The following is a 20,496-nucleotide window of genomic DNA, read 5'->3' on the forward strand; positions in this document are numbered from 1 at the left end:
CCAGACACATAGGGGATGACAATGTTATTGCGTTTGCTCTTTTCTTCCTCACCCACCTTGTTCTTTCTGGAACAGGCTGCTGATTTCACAAAGGTCCAACTGGGGTAACCACAAGTTTTTAGAGCCTCCCTCAGATGTTCATGCTCCTTCCCTTGGGCCTGAGTGCTGGTAGGTATAACTGATAACTGGTAGAATCGAACAGTAAGTATTGGTCTGTGTGAGTGGGTTTCCTGTATACCCCAATGTGGAGGAAGGAAACCCACTCACACAGACCAATACTTACTGTTCAATTCTACCAGTTATCAGTTATACCTACCAGCACTCAGGCCCAAGGGAAGGAGCATGAACATCTGAGGGAGGCTCTAAAAACTTGTGGTTACCCCAGTTGGACCTTTGTGAAATCAGCAGCCTGTTCCAGAAAGAACAAGGTGGGTGAGGAAGAAAAGAGCAAACGCAATAACATTGTCATCCCCTATGTGTCTGGAGTATCTGAAAAACTCGGGAGGATTTTCAGCAAACACCGCATCCCTGTGTATTTCAAACCCAGTAACACACTCAGACAAAGACTGGTACACCCAAAAGACCTTACACACCAGTTTGTCAGACTAGTTCCAGCCTAGTCAGACAAGCATGGACTGATGAAGCCTCTTGGATAAGAGGTGAAACGTCTTCTAAGACAAAACTAAGTCCAGTTGCGTTCGATTCAATTGTCTTGAGATAACTATGACCTGGATGAATGAGAATATCCACAGGCACGTTACGTCATTTTGTTCTCAACAAACTATACAATGCACATCAGTGAAGATTTTCAACTTAAATAATTAATTAATCAAGATCTGATGTGTGATTTAAGTGTCCCCTTAATTTTTGAGCAGTGTATATTAGAAGGATCAGGGGTAGCTGATAGCCATAGAGGGGAAATATATGAGTGGAAGATGCCGGGCTTAGGGAGTAACAGATAAATGAACTTTACCTTCACTCAGTTGTTAATTGCAGTTCATGTTATTTAGTCCAGCCTCTGTATATTGGCAAGTATGCAAACTATATTTTATTCATCCTGAATGCCATCTACATAATACAATGCCAATGTCTTTGCATAGTTTGAAATGTGTCTTTGAATAGGCCATTACTCTCCCGTAAAAACCTTGTATTTGCCAAATGTCAACTTCAAATGCAACCCTCTTTTCATCTGCTGTCACTGAGCTTCACTAATGAGGTTTTGAAAGGTTTAGATAAAACAAAGATGTCCTAAAACCACCTCGACTCACACTTGAAGACCAAGACATTAAAGCCCAAAAATGTTTTTCTTTTGCGTTTGTCCTCACGATGACCATTAAGATGTCACTATTTTTATTTATGTGGAGAAAATTGGACTGTTTGTGCTTAGTCTGGTTGCGCACTAAAAGAAATAGCTGACATTAACAGGTAATTACTTGTATATGTGCTCATAAAAATAAAAGCAGACATAATCATTCCCATCTGCCATACATGAAATGTTGCAATTAGAGTCCTTTATTGCTAGCAGAGCTGCTCATGGGTTGTCTAAAGGCAGACGCTGTGATGTTTACATTGAGTAGATGATTGAGCCTCGTCCTTGCTTTTGACTCTAGAGTGGAGAGCTCATGTTATATACAGAAGGCAGAATGCCTACTTGTACAGTGCATTTGCTTTTTCATACTATAGCTGATATGAAGTGTCTCAAAGAGTCTTTTAATCAAAGCTGCGCTCAAACAATACATGCACACTCACCTTGGTCTGTGTTTTTTACAAGCAGTGTTTAAATCTCTCGACTTTGCTGAGATTATTATCTCAAGGGAAATCAGCATGCGCGTTTATTTTGATTAGCTCTCGGCACAAAGAAGTGGCAAGAACCTTGAAGTTTTCAGGGCAAACGTTAATACTTTCAATTTACACTTTGGTTTCTGCCTCCCTTTGACTCGGCGACATTTGTATGTAATCCAAATAAAGAAAATGTGGAGACACTAAGCTTGTGTTGTGTGTTTTTTTTTTCTCTCTCTCTCTGCATCCATTATTCACTTTGTCCGTGAGAACAGCCTCACAAATCAGAAATTGAATGAGCTGCAGCCGCATTTTCTCGGGAAAGTAATTATTCTCGAACGAGCTGCCATCAATGTCAAAACCATATGCACTTCCATCACAGCTTCCCCGGCAAGAGGGGACTGAAGCTTTCACAGACCAAAAAAAAAACAAAAAAAAACAAAGATGGCAGCCGTTCTTTTGCTCGCAAAAAAGGTCACCGCTGAGATAAATGAATGTGTGCATTGGCTCGAATCGCTCGGGTTGATAAATCACAGCCGAAAATGAGAGTAAGTGCTTCTCTTCCCACAGCAAATGCAATTATGGAAATGCGTAGTGCAAACCAACACACCTAAACATACGCAAAGACAAACACGACTTGAGCAGCACGAGGCATGATGGATGGCCACAGTCATTTAGGTTTAAGGCAGGATGTTCCTCTCTCAATTTGCTCTCCAATCTGCATATCCAGTCTGCACACACTTCTCTCTTGTTGAGAGACATTAAGCTTCAGAGGGCTTAGTTTTACTCACTGCATAATGTTGCTTCCATTCTTCTCATTCTTTGCCAACTAACACCTTGACCCTCGGTAAGAGAACATAATGGGATGCAGTTCCTGGAATTTAATTATTGAGCGAGGTAGGATTTGAGTACAGGGTATTGTTTCGCTCCTGTGGTATTGTTTCACTTAGCAAAGCACGCTGTATCCTGGTCTGGTCAGGCAAAACATCCAAAGCTAAAGAGCTACTGGCGTTAGACATCTGGTCCCAACTGCTAAAGCGGTGATCAGACAGAGCAAGGCGTACCGCACTGCCTTAGTTTATTGAACCTTGGCCCAGTGCTTTTTTCAGCTGGTTGCATAGTCCAGCTCGGACCAAAGATCCACAACGAGACAAAACCGTTTTAGAACGTCACAGAGAAAAGTTGCAGCAGTGTGAACTGGCCATCTAAGTTAGACTCAAGCTGGCTGATGGTGTCACCTGCAACTCCACTGGTCAAATCACCAGTGGCTGGTCTTATAACATAAGGCACCTAACCTGTTTCAACAGGTTTGTAGTGAAGTCTGCTGGTCAAGTCAAAATGACGTCAGATGGCGTGCTTGCTTGCTGCGGCAGGTGCTCCATCCCAGCTGAGCCCTCTGTTTCTGTCCTCATGTGTGCTGGTGTCAGACGGTGGTCGATGCTGCTGCTGCTCGCTGTATGTGCTTAGGCCCCCTCACACACACATTCTCATTGACTAACTAATAAGTGTTGCTTACTTATATTATTGGGGCGTATTTATTATGAGTACAGTCCATGTGATGCTCGTTTTCTGTTTTTCACCGTTTCATCACTACTACAAATACAACTGTAGCCAGTATCTCACTATCACTATCCTTATTCATATTTTAAGAAGCTATGAATTATATTCAGCCACAAAATAAACCTAGCTGCCAATCAGAGCAGAGGTACAGAGGGCTGTTGCATAGAGATGATACAACGTCTCATCAAATTGTAGAGATGTGAACCGGCAAGTTTTTAGAACATTGCAAACGCATTGCCGCATTGCCAGCAGTTGCTTGTTTCAACTCATCTCATCAAGATTCTTTGGTCTTACCTGGGCTTTAGTCTCAGGTCTTTGCACTCAAGTCCCAAGTTTCTTGTCCCAAACAAGTTATAATGCACTCCTGCTTTTTGTGATTGGCTTTGATCGGTGGTGACGCATGGCTGAGAGTCACTCTTCAGGATGAAGAAATCAGCTCACCAGTCTGTAAACTCTTCTTCTTCCAGTTTATAGCTAGCTAACTGCCAGCCAGCCAGGTCGAGGTTTTCAAATGTAAACATCAATAAATATTGAGGAAAGATGGAGAACAAATGTGCACCAGCTGGACTAGCATCCTGCAAGCCACTGTACAGGCACTGGATATTTAACTCGACGACCTCCGTGCCACATCTATTTCAAACAGGATATCAGTGGCTGTAACAACAACACTGATCACAAACTGTAATCCAATCCGCATGTTCTGTTTTTTTTTTTTTTACCAAGAATCAAACCTGGACATTAAATAAAGACACCTGCGAATCACCTGTTCCTGGCACATCACCACACAGAAGGAACTGTGCATCTGCTTGTGCTGAAAGGCTTGAGCTTGCGACAGCACGAGATGTAAACATTGATGGTATCCTCCAGGGCTGAGCTGTAACATTAGCTAGCTCTGTGGTGCTAGGTGAGCTAGCAGTAGATGCATGCTTCTTTCTGTGCAGCGATTCAGTTGGCGGGTGTAGTTTTGGAGAAAGCAAATCATTCCTACATGAAACTTCTCACAACAAGGTCTGTGGATTGTCTTGAGTAACTTGGTCATAACTTCTAGAAAGAGATATTGCTATCATTTTTCATTTCATTTTTCGACACTGCTCCACTGTGCCGCCAGTGTGCCACCAGAAAAAATATCCCCTGAAGGATGTTGTGTCTTGTCATGTCATTCATTGTACGCTACAAGAAGGATGCTGCCAGTGATCCGCAAATCTGGGTGATGCCGTACTGTGTGTTATGTTCAGTGTGTTTCCATTAGTACACCTGCAACGTCTGCAACGTATGCCATTCTGCTTTTGTGTCCTAAGACTGCCTGAAAGCAGTGGGGATAAGGAGCTGGCCTCTGGTCTGCTTTTTACTCATCCTGGTGATCGGCACATCTGGGTGATGTTAGTATATGTTGGATGTTTCCATTCACATCCCCTACAACTGTAGAGAAACACCGGCACACAGTCCTGTTCTTATGCATAACTCTGCTGTGCTGCTGTAGCTGACCGGCAGACCAGGAACCGGCAGGTGTGTCTACCAGCTCCGGTGTGTTAATTTGCACCCGTTGAAGCAACTTAATCGCACCCAATTGTGTTTGTTTTGCTAACCTGTTTATTGTGTTTTTTATCGTAGGCCCACAAATATTTGTCTATATCTCACAATTGTCAGACCATGGTCCCCTGCCTCAGATAAATAGCACTACAGGTAAGAGAAAAAATATGAAATTTTGATTTTGGAGTGAGCTGTTCCTTTCAGACCAGGTCCCCGTACTTTTGCTCAGACAGCTGTTGCAAAGATTGACTCACTGTTTGTGACTCAACAGACTTTTGAAGAACTTTTTAACCTTTCCCTCTGCTATTCAGACATCAAGCTTGCAGGTGTATTTGTGTTGATTGGAGCTCTTATCAAAAGGCATTTGGCAATTATACCTTGAAAAAAGCCGACTCCCACACCCTCACCCAGATTATTGTTTTGTTCTCTATTTGACACCTGGTCACAAAAGCTGCACACTGCACTGCAAAATCCAAGGGAAAATAGATAATAGTAATGTTTAGCCCAGGATTTGCCGCTGCCGCCCTGTGTTGGCCTCCATTTCCTTGAACCAGAAAGCCATTATTAAATGTCATTTTGTTGTTGTCATGAGGATGAGGTGATACGGTAATCATTGTGGTGCAAATATGAACACCCCGTGTTCAGCCCCAACGCCAAACTGAATAAGCAATGCTCTCCAGAATTAGACTACAGTGTGTTTCCAGCCTGGCTGACATTTACAGCTGACATTTTTAATATCTGAAAATTCTCCAGCATTTGGAGTGAAGTAACACAGTCTCCAGAATCCCATTTGAAAGATTGCATTCAAGATGCCGCTTCACATGTTCGCTGCAACCACAGCTATTCTCCTTTTTGAGATCTTATGGATCAGATAGGGACTGGATTTCATATCATTTCATATTTCCGTCCTCCTTTTGCTCACCTGCTTGTCCTTTCATCTCCTCTATTCCCTCAACTTCCACATTTCTTTGCCCTTTATCTCCTTGCCTACTGCTCACATGTATACAGTATGTGTGAGTACGCACACAGTTGCAGGAACATGCATGTGCCTGTGTGCATCCAAGGGTGTGTATGTGACTCGCCACTGGCCGCTTGCCTTGTCGATGGACTGAGCTGCATATCAAACAGGCTGTGCTTTAGGGGCTGAGTTGGTCTCGAGACAGACCCTGTCAGTTGGCCGAGAAGGGGTGTTAGGGAGGGGGGGTAGCGAGTAATTTCCTGACTCAGAAGCTCCCTCCTGGAAGATTTCCTCTCCTTCTCCTCCTCCCTCATCCCCTCCATTCTCTAGCATTCCTATTCAAAGCACACTCTCCCGATCCCATTGACCTCAGCTGGCGAGGCAAACAAGCAAGTGTGCAGTGGCAGCACAAAGACACCAGAACAGAGCCTTTAAAGCCGCTCCACCCCATTGGTTGATAGTATTGCAGTGATAAGAGCAAAGATAAGCTATTCTAAACAGGACAATGCCGGAGCAGTCCAAGAGCGACAACGTAAAGAGAGTATGATTCAAAAGAGGGGGCCTCAAGGCCGGGGCTTATGAGGCTTACACACATAATGAGTATTAGCAGAGGCAGGGAGGCATTAGAAGGGGCTGGATGTGCATTGATTTACAGGAGAAATCTATGGCGAAGGTGTGCAGAATGTGCACACAAATCAACAGATACCACACACTTACTTATAAATATGCAAATATACACAAGTAGACACCGGCACAAAGAAACATACATGCAGACACAGTGATGTAGAGGTCAAAAAGTAGAAGAAGGGCAACTACTTGGCTGTAGCCTACGTGTTATCTCTCTATATATAACAGACATTTCAGTTCTTGGCAGGGAGCAGGGACTTCTTTGTTTGTTGCCTGGCAACCTCATGGTGACAACAAGAATCAACAAAGAAGATGTAAAGTGTTAATAAGTGAGCTTTACAGGTGCTGGCAGACGAATTTTGTTACCTCTGATTGGAGCCAGGCTAGCTGTTTCCCACTGTTTCCAGCCTTTATGCTAAGCTAAGCTAAGTGTCTGCTGCAATATTTTCAGCATACAGCAGGCTGTTCTCATTCAATGTTTGTATGTTTTCCCATGAAAAGTAAAAGTAAGAAAAGAAAAGTATCCTGCGTAATGATTAGCTAGTAATTTGTGCATAACCCACGTATTTTGGAAGGCTGCAAACACGTTACTACTGCGCTGGGAGTAACGAAAAGTCAAATATTTGTAACTTTACATTAATTATGTAACTTAACGTTAAGGATGTAACGTCGTTCGAAGGGCGCAGGCATGAGAGTGGCATCGACACTAATATTTTTCCTCTTTGATCCTGCTATTGAATGTTGTAATGTAATTTGAGCTGACTTTACCTTTAAATTTCGGTTAGAGTCTGGTTAATTAAAAACGCTACAGTAAAATCACATGAAATTTGATGTGGACAAAGTCAGCATAATCCTGGACAGGTATCCTTTCAAAATTGTATACAAATATATATATATATATATATATATATGTGTATCTATCTTTTTTTTTTTAAAATGAAATGTCTAATGTAAGGAAATTATGAATATGCTTTATTGTAATACAAGGTGACTTTACCTTTATATTCCTCGAGAAATGTACAATAAAGCCATATGAACTTTTGTATGGTCATAGTCAGGATTACCCTTTCAGCAAACCCATGAAGTAAAGTTTTTATAACAGGTCAGGGATGATTATTTAATCATATTTTAGCTCCCTCTTTGAAAGTAGAATAACTTGACATTTTTTGATAATTGTATTTCATATACTGCACAATATATTCAAGTTTTAATAAGTATATTTTTATATAATACTGAAGAGAAGGCAGACATCTTGAACACTCTGCAACTCAAAACAATCTACATTGATAAATAGCACAACAGGTAACAGGAAAAATACGTATCTCAATCAGGACCACTTTAGTCAAAGAAAACTTTATTTCCATTTGCAGTATTATATTTAGTGGTATGGCTCTGTTCTGGGACCTCTCTGCCCTTCCATGCACCAACGTGGAAAGCCTCAGGTGGAGAGAGCAAACCTCTCTGCCTTTCCACATGCAAATGAGCAAAGCCTAAGTCAGAGAGAGCAGCAGCAAAGACCCCGGGAACAGAACAGAGCAGCTTCAATGACAAACAGAAATGACATTAATAAGTCAGATACAGCATGAAAAGGAGGAGCTGGGGTGGAGGCGGGCTGCAAAGCCATTTGGAGAGGAAGCAGCAACAGTAGGCAGGCCAGAGCTGTTTAAATTTGGTGCCCTGAAGGATTGGTTTGGTTGCATAGAATGGAATCGTGATCTATCAGCTGACTCCCTTCCATCAAGCAGCTGCTCCATCAGTTGATTGGGCTGTTTGAGATCAGCTGATGTAGCTGGGATGTGACATCGTGTCTTGCCTTAACTAACGCTAAGCTCATTTAATGATAGTCTAAAATTACTTTCACTGGGGGAGGAGGGATTAGATACACTGGATAAATCATTCAAACAATGCCATCTTCATCTTTTATCTTGAAGTACTTATTTTTTTATTTTATTCTTTTATACTTTTTCCTATTCATGGAGGACCCTTTCTAAAAAAAAACCTAAAAAAAAACAACAAAAACACCCTGTATCCATGTTATTTCAGTAAACCAGATGATAAACATGATGAACACGGACTACTGAAGCTTTTGTTTGCTTCATTGTTTCTTCTTCAGTATAAATGTGTAATGAAGAAGTTGCTTTGACATTCTCTTTCCACAGACGAGGCACCGCCATGAATAGGAAACACAGTTTTAGTTGAGTTCTTCTTATTATTCATAGAGTCTGAGAGTGCCGTGGGGTATTTTCAATGTAAGTACTCACCAAACAGCACATGGCATACATTAGGGTTGCAATCTATCCTGGGCTCTTGAAGCCTCTGTGAACCAAAAAAAATGGATATCAGTACTAGCAGCAACATATCATGATTACACTATCACTGCTAAGTAACGCTGCAATGGACTGGCTTGTATAATCTAAGAAGCAGATCTTTTTATGAGGAGACTGCTGACATGGACATGTTTTATAAGCACCATCAGGAAATGACATGAGGGGCAGACACACGCTGTGCAGAAGCTTTGTGGCGTTAAAACAATATACAATTGTTTATCGTGACTTTTGATGACTAAAACATCTATCTGACTTGCTTTCCCCACATTGTTGCCTTCTAATTAGTCAATTAAGTCAACTTGGATAAACAGATTTAATAGAGTAAAAATAGAAGAGAAGTTATTTAGCTCAAGGCCTGCGAGTTAATGTAGGATTACACTCAAATTAGTATTGTGAGTTTGCTCCTAATAAAGGAATTAGAACTAAAAACAAAACAAAAGACAGTTGAAGCTGAGAGTCAAATTAGGCTCCCAGTAAGCCCATTAAGTACAGGGATACCCCACAATGCTTTTGGTTTTTTTGTTGCTACAGCTGTATTTAGAGAGATTCTTGTTTTTGCAGCATCTGACAGTGTATGCAACAAATTGCTGCAGGAAGTCTATAACTTCAATTCCTGATAAGCTTTATCAGAGTAAAGCTGTATTCATGTCATACAAGAGGTCATGTAATTACCAGTTTCTGACCATATGCTTCAACAGCAAAGCTGATATTATGACAAGGAAACTGATGGTGTTTAAAGGACAGTTCAGCCCCAAATCAAAAATTGAGCATAGTGTTAGTTCAGGCAGGACACGATGTCAAGCTCAGCTCACATCCCAGCTACATCAGCTCAGCTCAAACAGCCTAATCAACTGATGGAGCAGCTGATTGATGGAAGGGAGTCAGCTGATAGATAATATGATTCCTCTCTGCTGCTTTCCCTGCCTTAGGCTTTCTATGTAGGCGCATGGAAGGGCAGGGAGGTTTGCTCTCTCCGCCTTAGGCTTTCCATGTGGGCACGCAGAAGGTCAGAGAGTTGTGCTCTTTCTCTGCCTCAAGGCTTTCTGCGTAGGCCAGAGGAAAGGCAAACGTGGTCCCAGAACAGAGCCATACCACCAAATATAATACTGCAAATGGAAATAAAGTTTTCTTTGGCGAAAGTGGTCCTGACTGAGCTGTCTTTAAAATTCTGTGAAGCACTCATTTTTTAAGATAGTATGAATCAAGTGGTATCTTGAGAAACTAGACAACCTTCGGTATCCATTGGTACCAACCATGTCAGCATAGCTTGTTTGGGAAGGGGGCAAAATAACATTCACAATTTAGGCTAAATTTTGGCGTGGGACCAACTGGCATGGTGTTTTTTTAAAGAGGTCCCTTGACCTCTCACCTCAAGATATCTGACTGAAAATTGGTTCAGAGTACCCACAAATCTCCCCTAAACTTGAGAAGGCTTCTTCCCAGTTGTGGTTTTGTTCCTTACAATCAATGTATTCAAATAAAAGCTCTATATTTGTTTGTTTTTTAAGGAATAGGACAACCAGCCCATTTGAAGAACAATCAATCGCCTAACATGTATAGACACTTAACAGATACCAAGTGTTTTCAAGTCAAAAGGCTCAAATCCAAGTGAAGTCACGAGTCATTGGTGTTAAAGTCTAAGTTGATTATTAAGTTGTTGTTTTTTTTGTTTTCTTTTCTCAAGACGAGTTGAAAGCCATTGAATTTGTGACTTGAGTCCACACTTCTCGAGTCCAAAATGTATTGAAATAGGATTGTTGTGGAACTTAAAATGTTTATGTTACCTTCATTAGTCTATGTACATTTGATAATTAGTAATATTTACTGTGAAATAAGAAACAAAAGTATATCAGCAATTTCTGAACTCTTCGTAGGCCTATTTGCATAATTTTCAACTAACCGATAACATAATCGAAACCCTGAAATTCAGTTATGGCTTTAGGTTATGTGTGCCACCCCAAGATTTTCACTGGCCCAATCTGGCCACCCCTATGAAAAATTTATGGGGGCGTCACTGTATCCTTTCAATCATTCATTCATTTTCTGTAACCGCTTATCCTGTTAGGGGTCACAGGGGGCTGGAGCCTGTCCCAGCTGATATTGGGCTATAGGCGGGGCCAGACTATTACAGGGCTGACACAGGTGACAGACAACCATTCACTCTTACATTCACACCTCCAGCCAGTTTAGAGTCACCATGTAACCTAACCTGTATGCCTTTGGACTGTGGACTCCAATTAAAACAAAAGCCTTTCTGCAGATCTTAAACGCATCACAGGCAGGACCTCTGAGAAGTAGTTTCTTCGGGGTAACTAAAGGTTATCTGTTAGGTAACAGTCTGGAGGCTACAGCCACGTAGAGTCTGCAACAAAGATGCTCCTGGGGTGTTTTTTCTCATTACGAGTGAATGTCGATTACTGGAATGATAGCCTCGTCTGCTGTAATTGACCCGTTGCTTCAAATTGATACAATCTGTCTTCATACAGATGTAATGACCTTGTAATAAATCAACAGTTTATTGCATTAACCCCGACTCCGTGTGACAAGTGACGGTTGCCTGTAAGGGGGGTCAGGATGGATCAAGGGGGGCTGACACTCAGTTGCTCCAAGTTAGATGAAGAACTTTCTGTAAATTACTTGGGGACAGCGGTGGCAGGATGTTTGCTATGTGTTCCTGTCTTCATATCTCAATCCAGCTTTACACAATAGCAAGTACGGATGTGGCAAATTCTTTAAATATAATGTCAAATAAATTGCCTTATTAAACTTAACAACTATAATCTTTCCCTCCTGTTTCAGCAGCGCAGGTCTATCTGATTAGCTGCTCTGTCAGGTTACAAATGTTGTGTTTGGGTTGATTTTGATCAGACGTTTACACACCAAGCCACTTATTAAGGGCATTAAGTGTGTGGAAATTACAGGGATGTAAATGCCAATTCTTTATCACCCAAGACGCTCCACAAATAAACCTTGTAGCTACAATTTCTGACCTTTTCTTTTTTGGTACCTTAACAGAAGAGAATAACAACAATTTGTATATGTTTGTTGGTTTTGTTTTTTCAGAGTCAGGATGGACGTTTTGAAGTCCGTGGTCGTCACGGCAAGTCGGTGCTGACCATCAGCGGCGTGAGGCTTGCAGACTTGGGTCGATTTGACTGCGAAGCGCTGAGCAGGATCGGAGGTCATCAGAAGAGCATGTTCCTGGACATTGAGTGTGAGTATGTTTATTGTCTGATCAGGTGTTTAAGGACAGAGGTCTAATAAGGGAAGTTAAGGGGAAACACCTCTGAGGCTGTGCTACAGGTGTGAACAAGACTACACATTTCACAAAGCTGACTTTCCTGATTCAAACAAAATCAGTAATAGATTTTTTTTTCTACAGGGCAATACTTAAAGTGTAAGTTTGGTATTTTTCAACCTGTGGCCTGTACTACGAAGCATTATTTGGAGTTAGCGAGGTAACTTAAGGGGTAACTCAGGGTTTTCAGTACAGCTATTGGATCATAATCTGTTAACAGCCTGACCTCCGACCAATCAGTAGTGATGGCCAAATGAAGCCTCATGAAGCATTTTCTTTATTTTCTGAGCCCACTAGATGGCACTCATGGCTTAAAGAGAGAGGCTCAAAGAATGGCAATTCAGTGTGCTTTCAACCTTTTGATGAACAAAAAGCGCCATCTAGTGGGCTCAGAAAATAAAGAAAATGCTTCATGAGGCTTCATTTGGCCATCACTACCAATCAGATCACTTAAGGAAAAAGTATCCATGGACAAATCTGTCTGTTAATTGGCTCCTGTTATTATATATGCAACATTTCGATCACAAAGACCTCATCAGTCATTAACTAAGCAACTTTTCCACCCATTACTTCAGTAGCAGAAACAGTCTGGCATCATGGTAATGTGTTTTACGTGACACTATTCAGAGTAGTTTCATCATCATCCAACTTAGTAGCAAAAAATGTCTATACTGTCACATATAGCCTTGTGATACCTACATGTGTTGTAAGTCTTGGCCAATGGTGAACTTTAGTGTTTTCAGTGTTTCTATATTTTCCCTTATAAGATTACAGAGTATCATTTACAACATTTTACTGTCTCACAGTCACAGACACTTCCAGTACCGTTTCATCTCATATCATACGTAGCAGCCTACTTCATTCATGGTTAGTCATTTAGACACAAAACCATGGGAAAATAGATTCCAGATTGAAAAATATTATACTTACCCTTAAATGATTTCTATTTACTTCAAAGGTGTAATGAACAAGTAATTGGAGTATAACTAGTCCATATCCACTGAGTGCACAGTTGCCCACTTACGGTTTCACATGGTGTGTGTTTGGGATACAGGTCATAGGAAATTGCAGATTAAATAGTCAACTGAACCCATTAAGAAGAGCAATGTATTCCATGAAGTACATAACAGAAATCGATATGGCAGTTAGGCCTAGATAAGAAATTAGCTCTCTAGCGCCCCCATTTTGTTTGATTGGATCAATAATGGAGGGGTCCCCTCAGATTATGTGTAGTCATATGCCTACAAAGTTGTGTGGTGATGGGTGAAACCCTTGAGATGTTATACACCTTTATGTGATGAGCCACACCCTCCGCAATATTCATTGCCTTATAGAAGCTCAGTTTTAGTAAGTTTTCCAACTTTTGCCAAGAGGGAACTTTAGATATTGGTCCCTAGATTATGTTCGACGAGTTTCACGCAGATCGGTCAAACTTCCTAGGAAGAGATCGATTTTAAGTGTTTTTCAAAAATTTCAAAATGGCGGAAAATCTATATAACCGGACGTTATGGGTTCTTGAGGCAAATTTGTTCCTCATGAGGAGAGGCTTCTCTGTGCAAAGTTACATGTGTCTACGACATACAGGGCATGAGATATGCCCATTCAAAGTTTGCAATTTCAATCGGTTGCTATAGCGCCCCCCTTTGGCCAATTGATGTAATATTGCTTCATTCGCATCCTCCCATGACCCTCTACCACTGTGCCAAATTTCACATGGATTGGCCAAGTCCATGAGGAGAAAAACGTGGAACGGACACACAGACACACAGTTTTCGTCATTATATAGTAAGAAGATATATAGTAAGATATGTCTGTGTTTTAAATTTACTGAATTAAGAGACTGATTTTTCTTTGAGATTACTCACTGTATTCAAGATGTTCTGCTAAATGCAACACTACAACACTGATGTCAGCACAAGAAACAACATTCTGAAGTTAAGTGAGCAGATGTAAGTGCTTGTTATTTTTCTCGAGAGTTGCAAATGTAAAGCAACTAAATGTGTAACATTGTCTGTGGGCAAATAAGATAACAGTGTTGCTTAAGGGGCCTTGGTGACCTGATATAACCCCACTAACTCCCACACTCTCTGCGTTTCCATTAGGACTTTCAGATCCTTAATGTGAAAATAAAACACACGTTTAAGCAGTCAAATCGGCAACCTAGCGAGAAACACGTGCACCCCTACAGTCTTGTACTGAGTTCAAAAGTTCGACCGCACTTAGTTCTAATAATTCTTTTCACACTGTGGCTGTTTTTCTTTCTGAAGATCATTATATTATTGTAAACAACTCACCCGCTCAAAACCACACACACACACACACTCACGCACACACAGCCTTCAGAAGGGTTAATTAGGGAGAGGATATCATGCGTCGCCTTTACCCCTGCCGACAGCTCCCCTACTTCCCGATGAGCGCGCCCATTCCTCAGCGCTAGTTGTTTGGGGTTATTTGGGGCGGGCTATCCCCTGCCTAATGAGCTCTGAAGCAAAGATCTCCATTTTGGCCTCGGAATTATTAGGTTCATTATGAGAGCGGCTCTGTTGCCTGAACCAATGGAAATTGCTTCTTTTTTTTCCCACCTTGGCGCTCGGAGGAACAACAAAGAGAGAGGGCAGACAAACAAATGTACTCAGAGAGACAGGGAGGGTAAAAAATTGAATACTGCATCTTTGTTGTCATGTGGAAACCAATTTTCTCCTCCTCTGGCTGAGGTGACTTTTGGGTTCATGGATTTTGCATTGAAAAGTCGACACATTTTGGAAAAAGTTTAATGGTGCCCCCATGTAGAAAAAAAACCCTCACATGCATGCACACTCCAACCATGAAGCAAAGTCGCTGTCATTACACTGTAAACTTGTTTTGCCGGAGCCACAGCTGACAACTTGCTCTCAGATTCCAGTCCCGCTCTGCAGAGAAGACACAGGCTGTGAGTCGGAGTGTGGCGGGGCTGAGGCAGCCGCTGCCACCGAACTAATGAACTCATTTACTAAGTCACTGCAGGCTGCAGGGGGATAACGCGTCCTCGGCTGTGACAGAGAGCCAGGCATCAATCTCTTTAATGGAATCCTGCAAGCGAGCATAAAACAACCATAATGCCTCTCCGACTGAGCTGGGCTGACTGGGCCGAAAGAAATGCGCACAACAGCTTGCCGCCACGATCCTCTATTACTGCCCTTCTTATTTGCTGGGGCAAATGAGCTTCTCTTCGCATCCTTTATTTTTGTTCTTGCGGAGATGATCGCAACAGAGATCCACTTCCCCTGAACACAGTGGCTTCAATTAAGTTTTTCTTTTTAACATTGCAGAGGGCGTTTGGGGAGCATTAATGAAATTCTTCTTTCTACGAGGAATTTGTGGGTTAAGCCTCAGCAAGTCATTTTATGTCTTTGATCATGAAGTACAGCTTCACCTTTGATTTGAGTGTTTAATTGGCTGCCACAAATTCCAAACACACCATCAAATATTCTTTTAGCAATTTATGTCTTGTTTTAGCTGATTTACCATATAAACGATGCATCTTTGAGAGATAATATCTTTATGTTTCTGACAGATATACCGAAGTTCCTGACCAACCACACCATCTATTACTCTTGGGAAGGGAACCCGGTGAACATAAGCTGTGACGTGATGTCCAACCCTCCTGCCACCATGCTGTGGAGGAGAGAACGCTTCACCATCTCTGCAGAGGGAACTGCCAACACGCGGGTCCACAGTGTAGACGGCAAGTCTGTGCTGGAGGTGGGTACAAGTCACTTTGCTAGCAATTACAGACCATGAGAAAGTTCACACACTGTACACACACCATATGGAGCAACAGTCATTCCAAGTCTTGGGTTTTGCTGGCTCAAAATGAGGCGGAGGTGGTACTATCATGGTCATGTGCACAGCAAACACCTTTTTTACAACCAGCATATTTTAGGAGTTCTATAATTATATGTGTGTGAAGTGAATTTGGTAACACTGCACTGTATAAGAAAGAATATTTTTGTAGTATCTCTTTTCAGTGGAGCACTTTGTGGACAGACTCTGCAAACTCAGCCAGCTGCACATAGAGAGCAACGTTATTGTCCAGTTCAAAAGACGATGAAAATCAGGTTGTAGCTCGTTGCTGAACTGACTCTGTGGTTGGAAAGAGGCCATGTTGGTGTTTTAACAACGTTTTGCTTATGAGTTATTGATCTGGGAAGTTCAAATATGTGAATATCTTTCTAACTTTACCGAACTGCATAGAGTTGCGTTCACAAATGCTGAACAGAATATGTAAGTGCCAGCTGGCGAAATAAAACTATATATTAAAACATCCAACAGCAGGGAAAAGGAGACTAATAATGAGATCACCAGCTATCTTTCACGTTTATAGGGCTTGTACCCACTTTGCTGCAGTCCAGCCAAAATCCAATGGCTCTGTTCTTCCTCTTTGGTAGTTTCGGTGCTACTTCTGTGCCTTTTTTGAGCCAGCTTTAAAAGAGCGCAGCAGCAGCATGCATCTGAGGTTGCTAAGTATCCTTACTAAGCACGGTATCATAGACTATTTACCTGAAATCTTGAGTGCAGAGCTGACCTTCTTCCAGGTGCTGTTCATAAGTGTGTAGGCCTATCGTCTGTGCGACATATGTGAAGCTCTGGGTAGCCCTGCAATAAAATGATCAACTTTTCCATATTTATCACAGACTGATATTTAGGGAAGAAGGGAAAGATATCTGTCGGCTGTGATTGGTTGTTCCTTGTCACATGACACGTGGTGCGTGATGTTGCGTTCCGAGCTGAGCATGCGATGGCACGGCTCTGGCATTTGAGTGCGCCTGCTGTGCATCTACATTAAAAAAAAAAAAAAAAGAATTTGCGGGCACAAAAAACACGGCATGTGTGCGGCCCCTAGCGTGCAGAGTTTACAATGTAGATGACCTGACGTGACTTAAGCCAGAGGGCATGACATACCCTGACCAAATTTGGTTACGTGAGAAGAAGCAATTGTTCCCAGAACTGGTTATCGGAATAACAGGAAAAACCTTTTAATTTGTATTGGAAAGTTTGTAGGTGTGTCAACTGATACTGCTTGTTTTGACACTATAAATTGTCATGATGTACCAATTCTTAGGCTTTCTTGCAAGTAAACCCTCTATTGTCCAGTCCTGTGTTTTGAGTCTCTATATTCCACAACATAATGCGCTCAAATGATGTAGCATCAGTATGTTTGTGAACAAGTATTTTTGCCATCACAATTTAAAAATCGTACATTAGTGTTAACTTCCACATCAGCTGCAGCCATCTTGGTTGTTCCTGAAAATGCCTCAACGGCACTACATGACATCATGACATATGTTGCATTGAGTGCGAAGGCTCCAAAAGTTTTAAGTCATTGCATGAAGCTCGCACCATATTAGATTAACAGTTATGATTTGCCCCAAGTGGGCCAGGTTGGGTGGAAATATGTCTGAACCGGAGGGGGACCAGAGGCATCTGCCAGAGATAATAACACATGAGCCGGCAGATTCATCTGGTTCCCAGGCTAGTCTCTACCAAACTTTGTTAGAGAAGTATTTGCCTCTTTAGCTGCTAAATGCTCCACCATATTCACCTGCTAGTTGTTTATCTGCCATTTGGTACTGGGCAGGAAGCATATGGTGGGGTTTATTAGAGCTGTTTTGATTAAAACTTTAAAACAACTTAATGAGAATGAACCAAATTAGTTAAGTTCAGTCAGGAAAACTTTATTTCCATTTGCAGTATTATATTTGGTGATATGGTTCTGTCCTGGGGCCTCTCTGCCTTTCCTCTGGCCTACGCAGAAAGCCTCTTCCACGCACCTACGTGGAAAGCCTTGAGGCAGAGAGAGCACACCTCTCTGCCCTTCCACGTGCAAATGAGGAAAGCCTAAGCGCAGAGAGCAAACTTATCTGCCCTTCCATGCTCCTACAAGGAAAGCCTAAGGCAGGGAGAGCAACAGCAAAGACCCCGCGGGAACAGAATAGAGCGGCATCATTGACAATCAGAAATGACATTGATAAGTCAGACACAACATGAAAAGGAGGAGCTGGGGTGAAGTTGAAGTTGAAGTTGAACAGTAGGCAGGCCAGAGCTGTTTAAATAGAGCGCCCTGAAGGAGATTTGCCAATTGGTTGCATAGAAAGAAATCATGTGATCTATCAGCTGACTCCCTTCCATCAAGCAGCTGACCCATCAGTTGATGGGGCTGTTCGATATCAGCTGATGTAGCTGGGATGACATTGTGTCCTGCCCGAACTAATGATATGCTCAATTTGTGGTCGTAAACTGAAACAATAAGCTTTAGGATGCTAAAATGTCAGAGTCAGATGATAATCCATGTGGGTGTGTCACGACAATCAACACCAGTCATTTAGCCGGTTGCTGTTATGAAAATTTTGATTAGTGCAGCATAAATGTAATTTTTCACTTCGTTTAGCTTGACAAAGATGAAAGCAGATTTAAAATAATTTCAAAACTATTTGCATAGCAACAGACAGTATCAAGAGAAATCTGTAAAAATATATATTTCTCTCTGGTTCTAGGTGACTCCTATGTCTGACAGGGACTTTGGCCGCTACAACTGCACAGCCAGGAACAACATTGGAGTTCGATACCAGGAGTTCATCCTGGCCCAGGCAGGTGAGTGTGCAGGATTGCCACTACTGCGTGGCCCCTATACCCGCTCTAATGAGATTGGTGACTTCATTTAAGGTCCCGAATGTGTGGAGTCAGGGATCCCACACCTTTCGAATCACTGCTCTCACAGTAACTCCAACTCTTCAACTGCTTTGTAACCCTCTACCTCTCTACTAATGGTAATAGCTTTATTTGCAATTCTCAGGATGATAAATTCCACTACAACTCCCAACCCCTATTCAGCCTCGCCTAATCTCAAATAGTGCTAGCTGATTTACCATACCCCTCGCTATTTACTGAAGTACCCCCTAATTTACGGTAGCCCAGGCTAATACACAATAGTGCAGTCCAATTATCTTTAGTGCAGATTGAATTGCTCTGGCTAAGGAGAAAAGTAGTGAGCAAAAAGCTGACCTAATATGTAGTCTTGCAGGAAACAATGTGTTTTGGAAGTTGTTCTGACACTTACAATTCTGCAGAAATACACACATACACACAGAGTAGGAAACACACACTCATGTAGTTGTAAAAGTTTGAGTCAGCAGTGGAGACTCAGAGGAGAGATGATCTCCAGTGGAAGGACTCGTCACTTCTTTGCACACTCTCTTCAAAGTTAAACCACTAGAAATTTCTTTACACAATTATCGTACTGATGCTTTCAAAGTGAACTGAAAAAAGGAGCACATGTGTTTGCAACTAAAACAAGTCCAAGGACGAGTGAAAGGTGCAGCTGAGTGAAAAAGTTAAAAAAGTTAAAAAATATTTTAAAGGAACAGTGTGTAAGATTTAAGGGGATTTAGTGGCATTTAGTGGTGCCACTAAATCCCCTTTGCAACCAGCTGAAATTTCTCCAGGTTAGAATTCCTTCAGTGTTCATTGTTCAGGAGGTTTGTACCTTGATCTTATACTTCATTCTACCCAACTTAGATCTGTTGTCCTTGTTCATGGACACTTTTTTGTGCCATCTAGTGGCAGTATGAGCACAATACACTGATCCATATGAAAAAAAAACCCATTGCGGTGCAACATGGTGTTCTGCATAGACACAAACACTTGTCTTTTGCTGTACACATTTTCCCCACAAATGCAACATGCTAATGTTTTTAGCACAAGCCTATGGCATTTTACATTGTATAAATTAGCCTAGCAGCTAGTGGACTTTTCCTCTACTCACATGAAGCCAAGGGCAACAGCAACAACATTTAACAAAGCTAACATTACAAAATTCAGCTCCATTACAACTCACAAGGTTCACCGACAAAACAACTGTCTTATACTAAACACATTTTCCAAAGAAATACAACATGCTAACATTATTAGCACAAGCCTATGGCACCTTACATTGTGTAAGTTAGCCTAGCAAGTATGAATGAATCATCATATGAAGCCAGGATAAATCACACAAAAGACTTAAAATGCTATTTCTGTGGAGGCTTTATTGTCTTCACAATTTATTGTTTCTTGTCTGTGAAAGTAAATAAAAGCTTTGTTTGCACTGAGGGAAATGGTTTCAGCTTACAAAAATAGACAGGAGGTCTGCGTTGCCACAGTGTGTAGTTACATATCTGGGGAGGTGCATGTCAGGATACGGTGTGGGGTACGGTGTAGGCTCTATGTTGATGTAGAGCCTATGCCGTAGGTACAGCGTTGCCGCGTCCTTACCGTTCGAGCAAGTCTGGCTTCTCTGCTGCTAACGCTGCTGCCGGGATACAGCTGAGGAGAAGCCGGCTGCTAATGCTATGTACCGGGACACTGCTAATGCTGCTGCCGGGATACAGCTGAGGAGGAGC

At 41.8% G+C, this 20,496-nt stretch overlaps 1 protein-coding gene across 1 annotated transcript in view; it reads left to right on the top strand.

Moving 5' to 3' along the window:
* LOC126401818 (neural cell adhesion molecule 2-like) overlaps window positions 1-20,496 on the top strand; it is a 532,851-nt gene that overhangs the window by 438,929 nt on the left and 73,426 nt on the right. Inside the window, exons 9-11 of the mRNA XM_050063330.1 lie at window positions 11,845-11,995; window positions 15,633-15,820; window positions 18,613-18,709. Coding sequence (XP_049919287.1) covers window positions 11,845-11,995; window positions 15,633-15,820; window positions 18,613-18,709 — 436 coding nt within the window. The remainder of the gene's footprint in view (window positions 1-11,844; window positions 11,996-15,632; window positions 15,821-18,612; window positions 18,710-20,496) is intronic.

Source organism: Epinephelus moara, chromosome 15 (genome assembly GCF_006386435.1).
Source record: "Epinephelus moara isolate mb chromosome 15, YSFRI_EMoa_1.0, whole genome shotgun sequence".
Lineage (NCBI taxonomy): Eukaryota > Metazoa > Chordata > Actinopteri > Perciformes > Serranidae > Epinephelus > Epinephelus moara.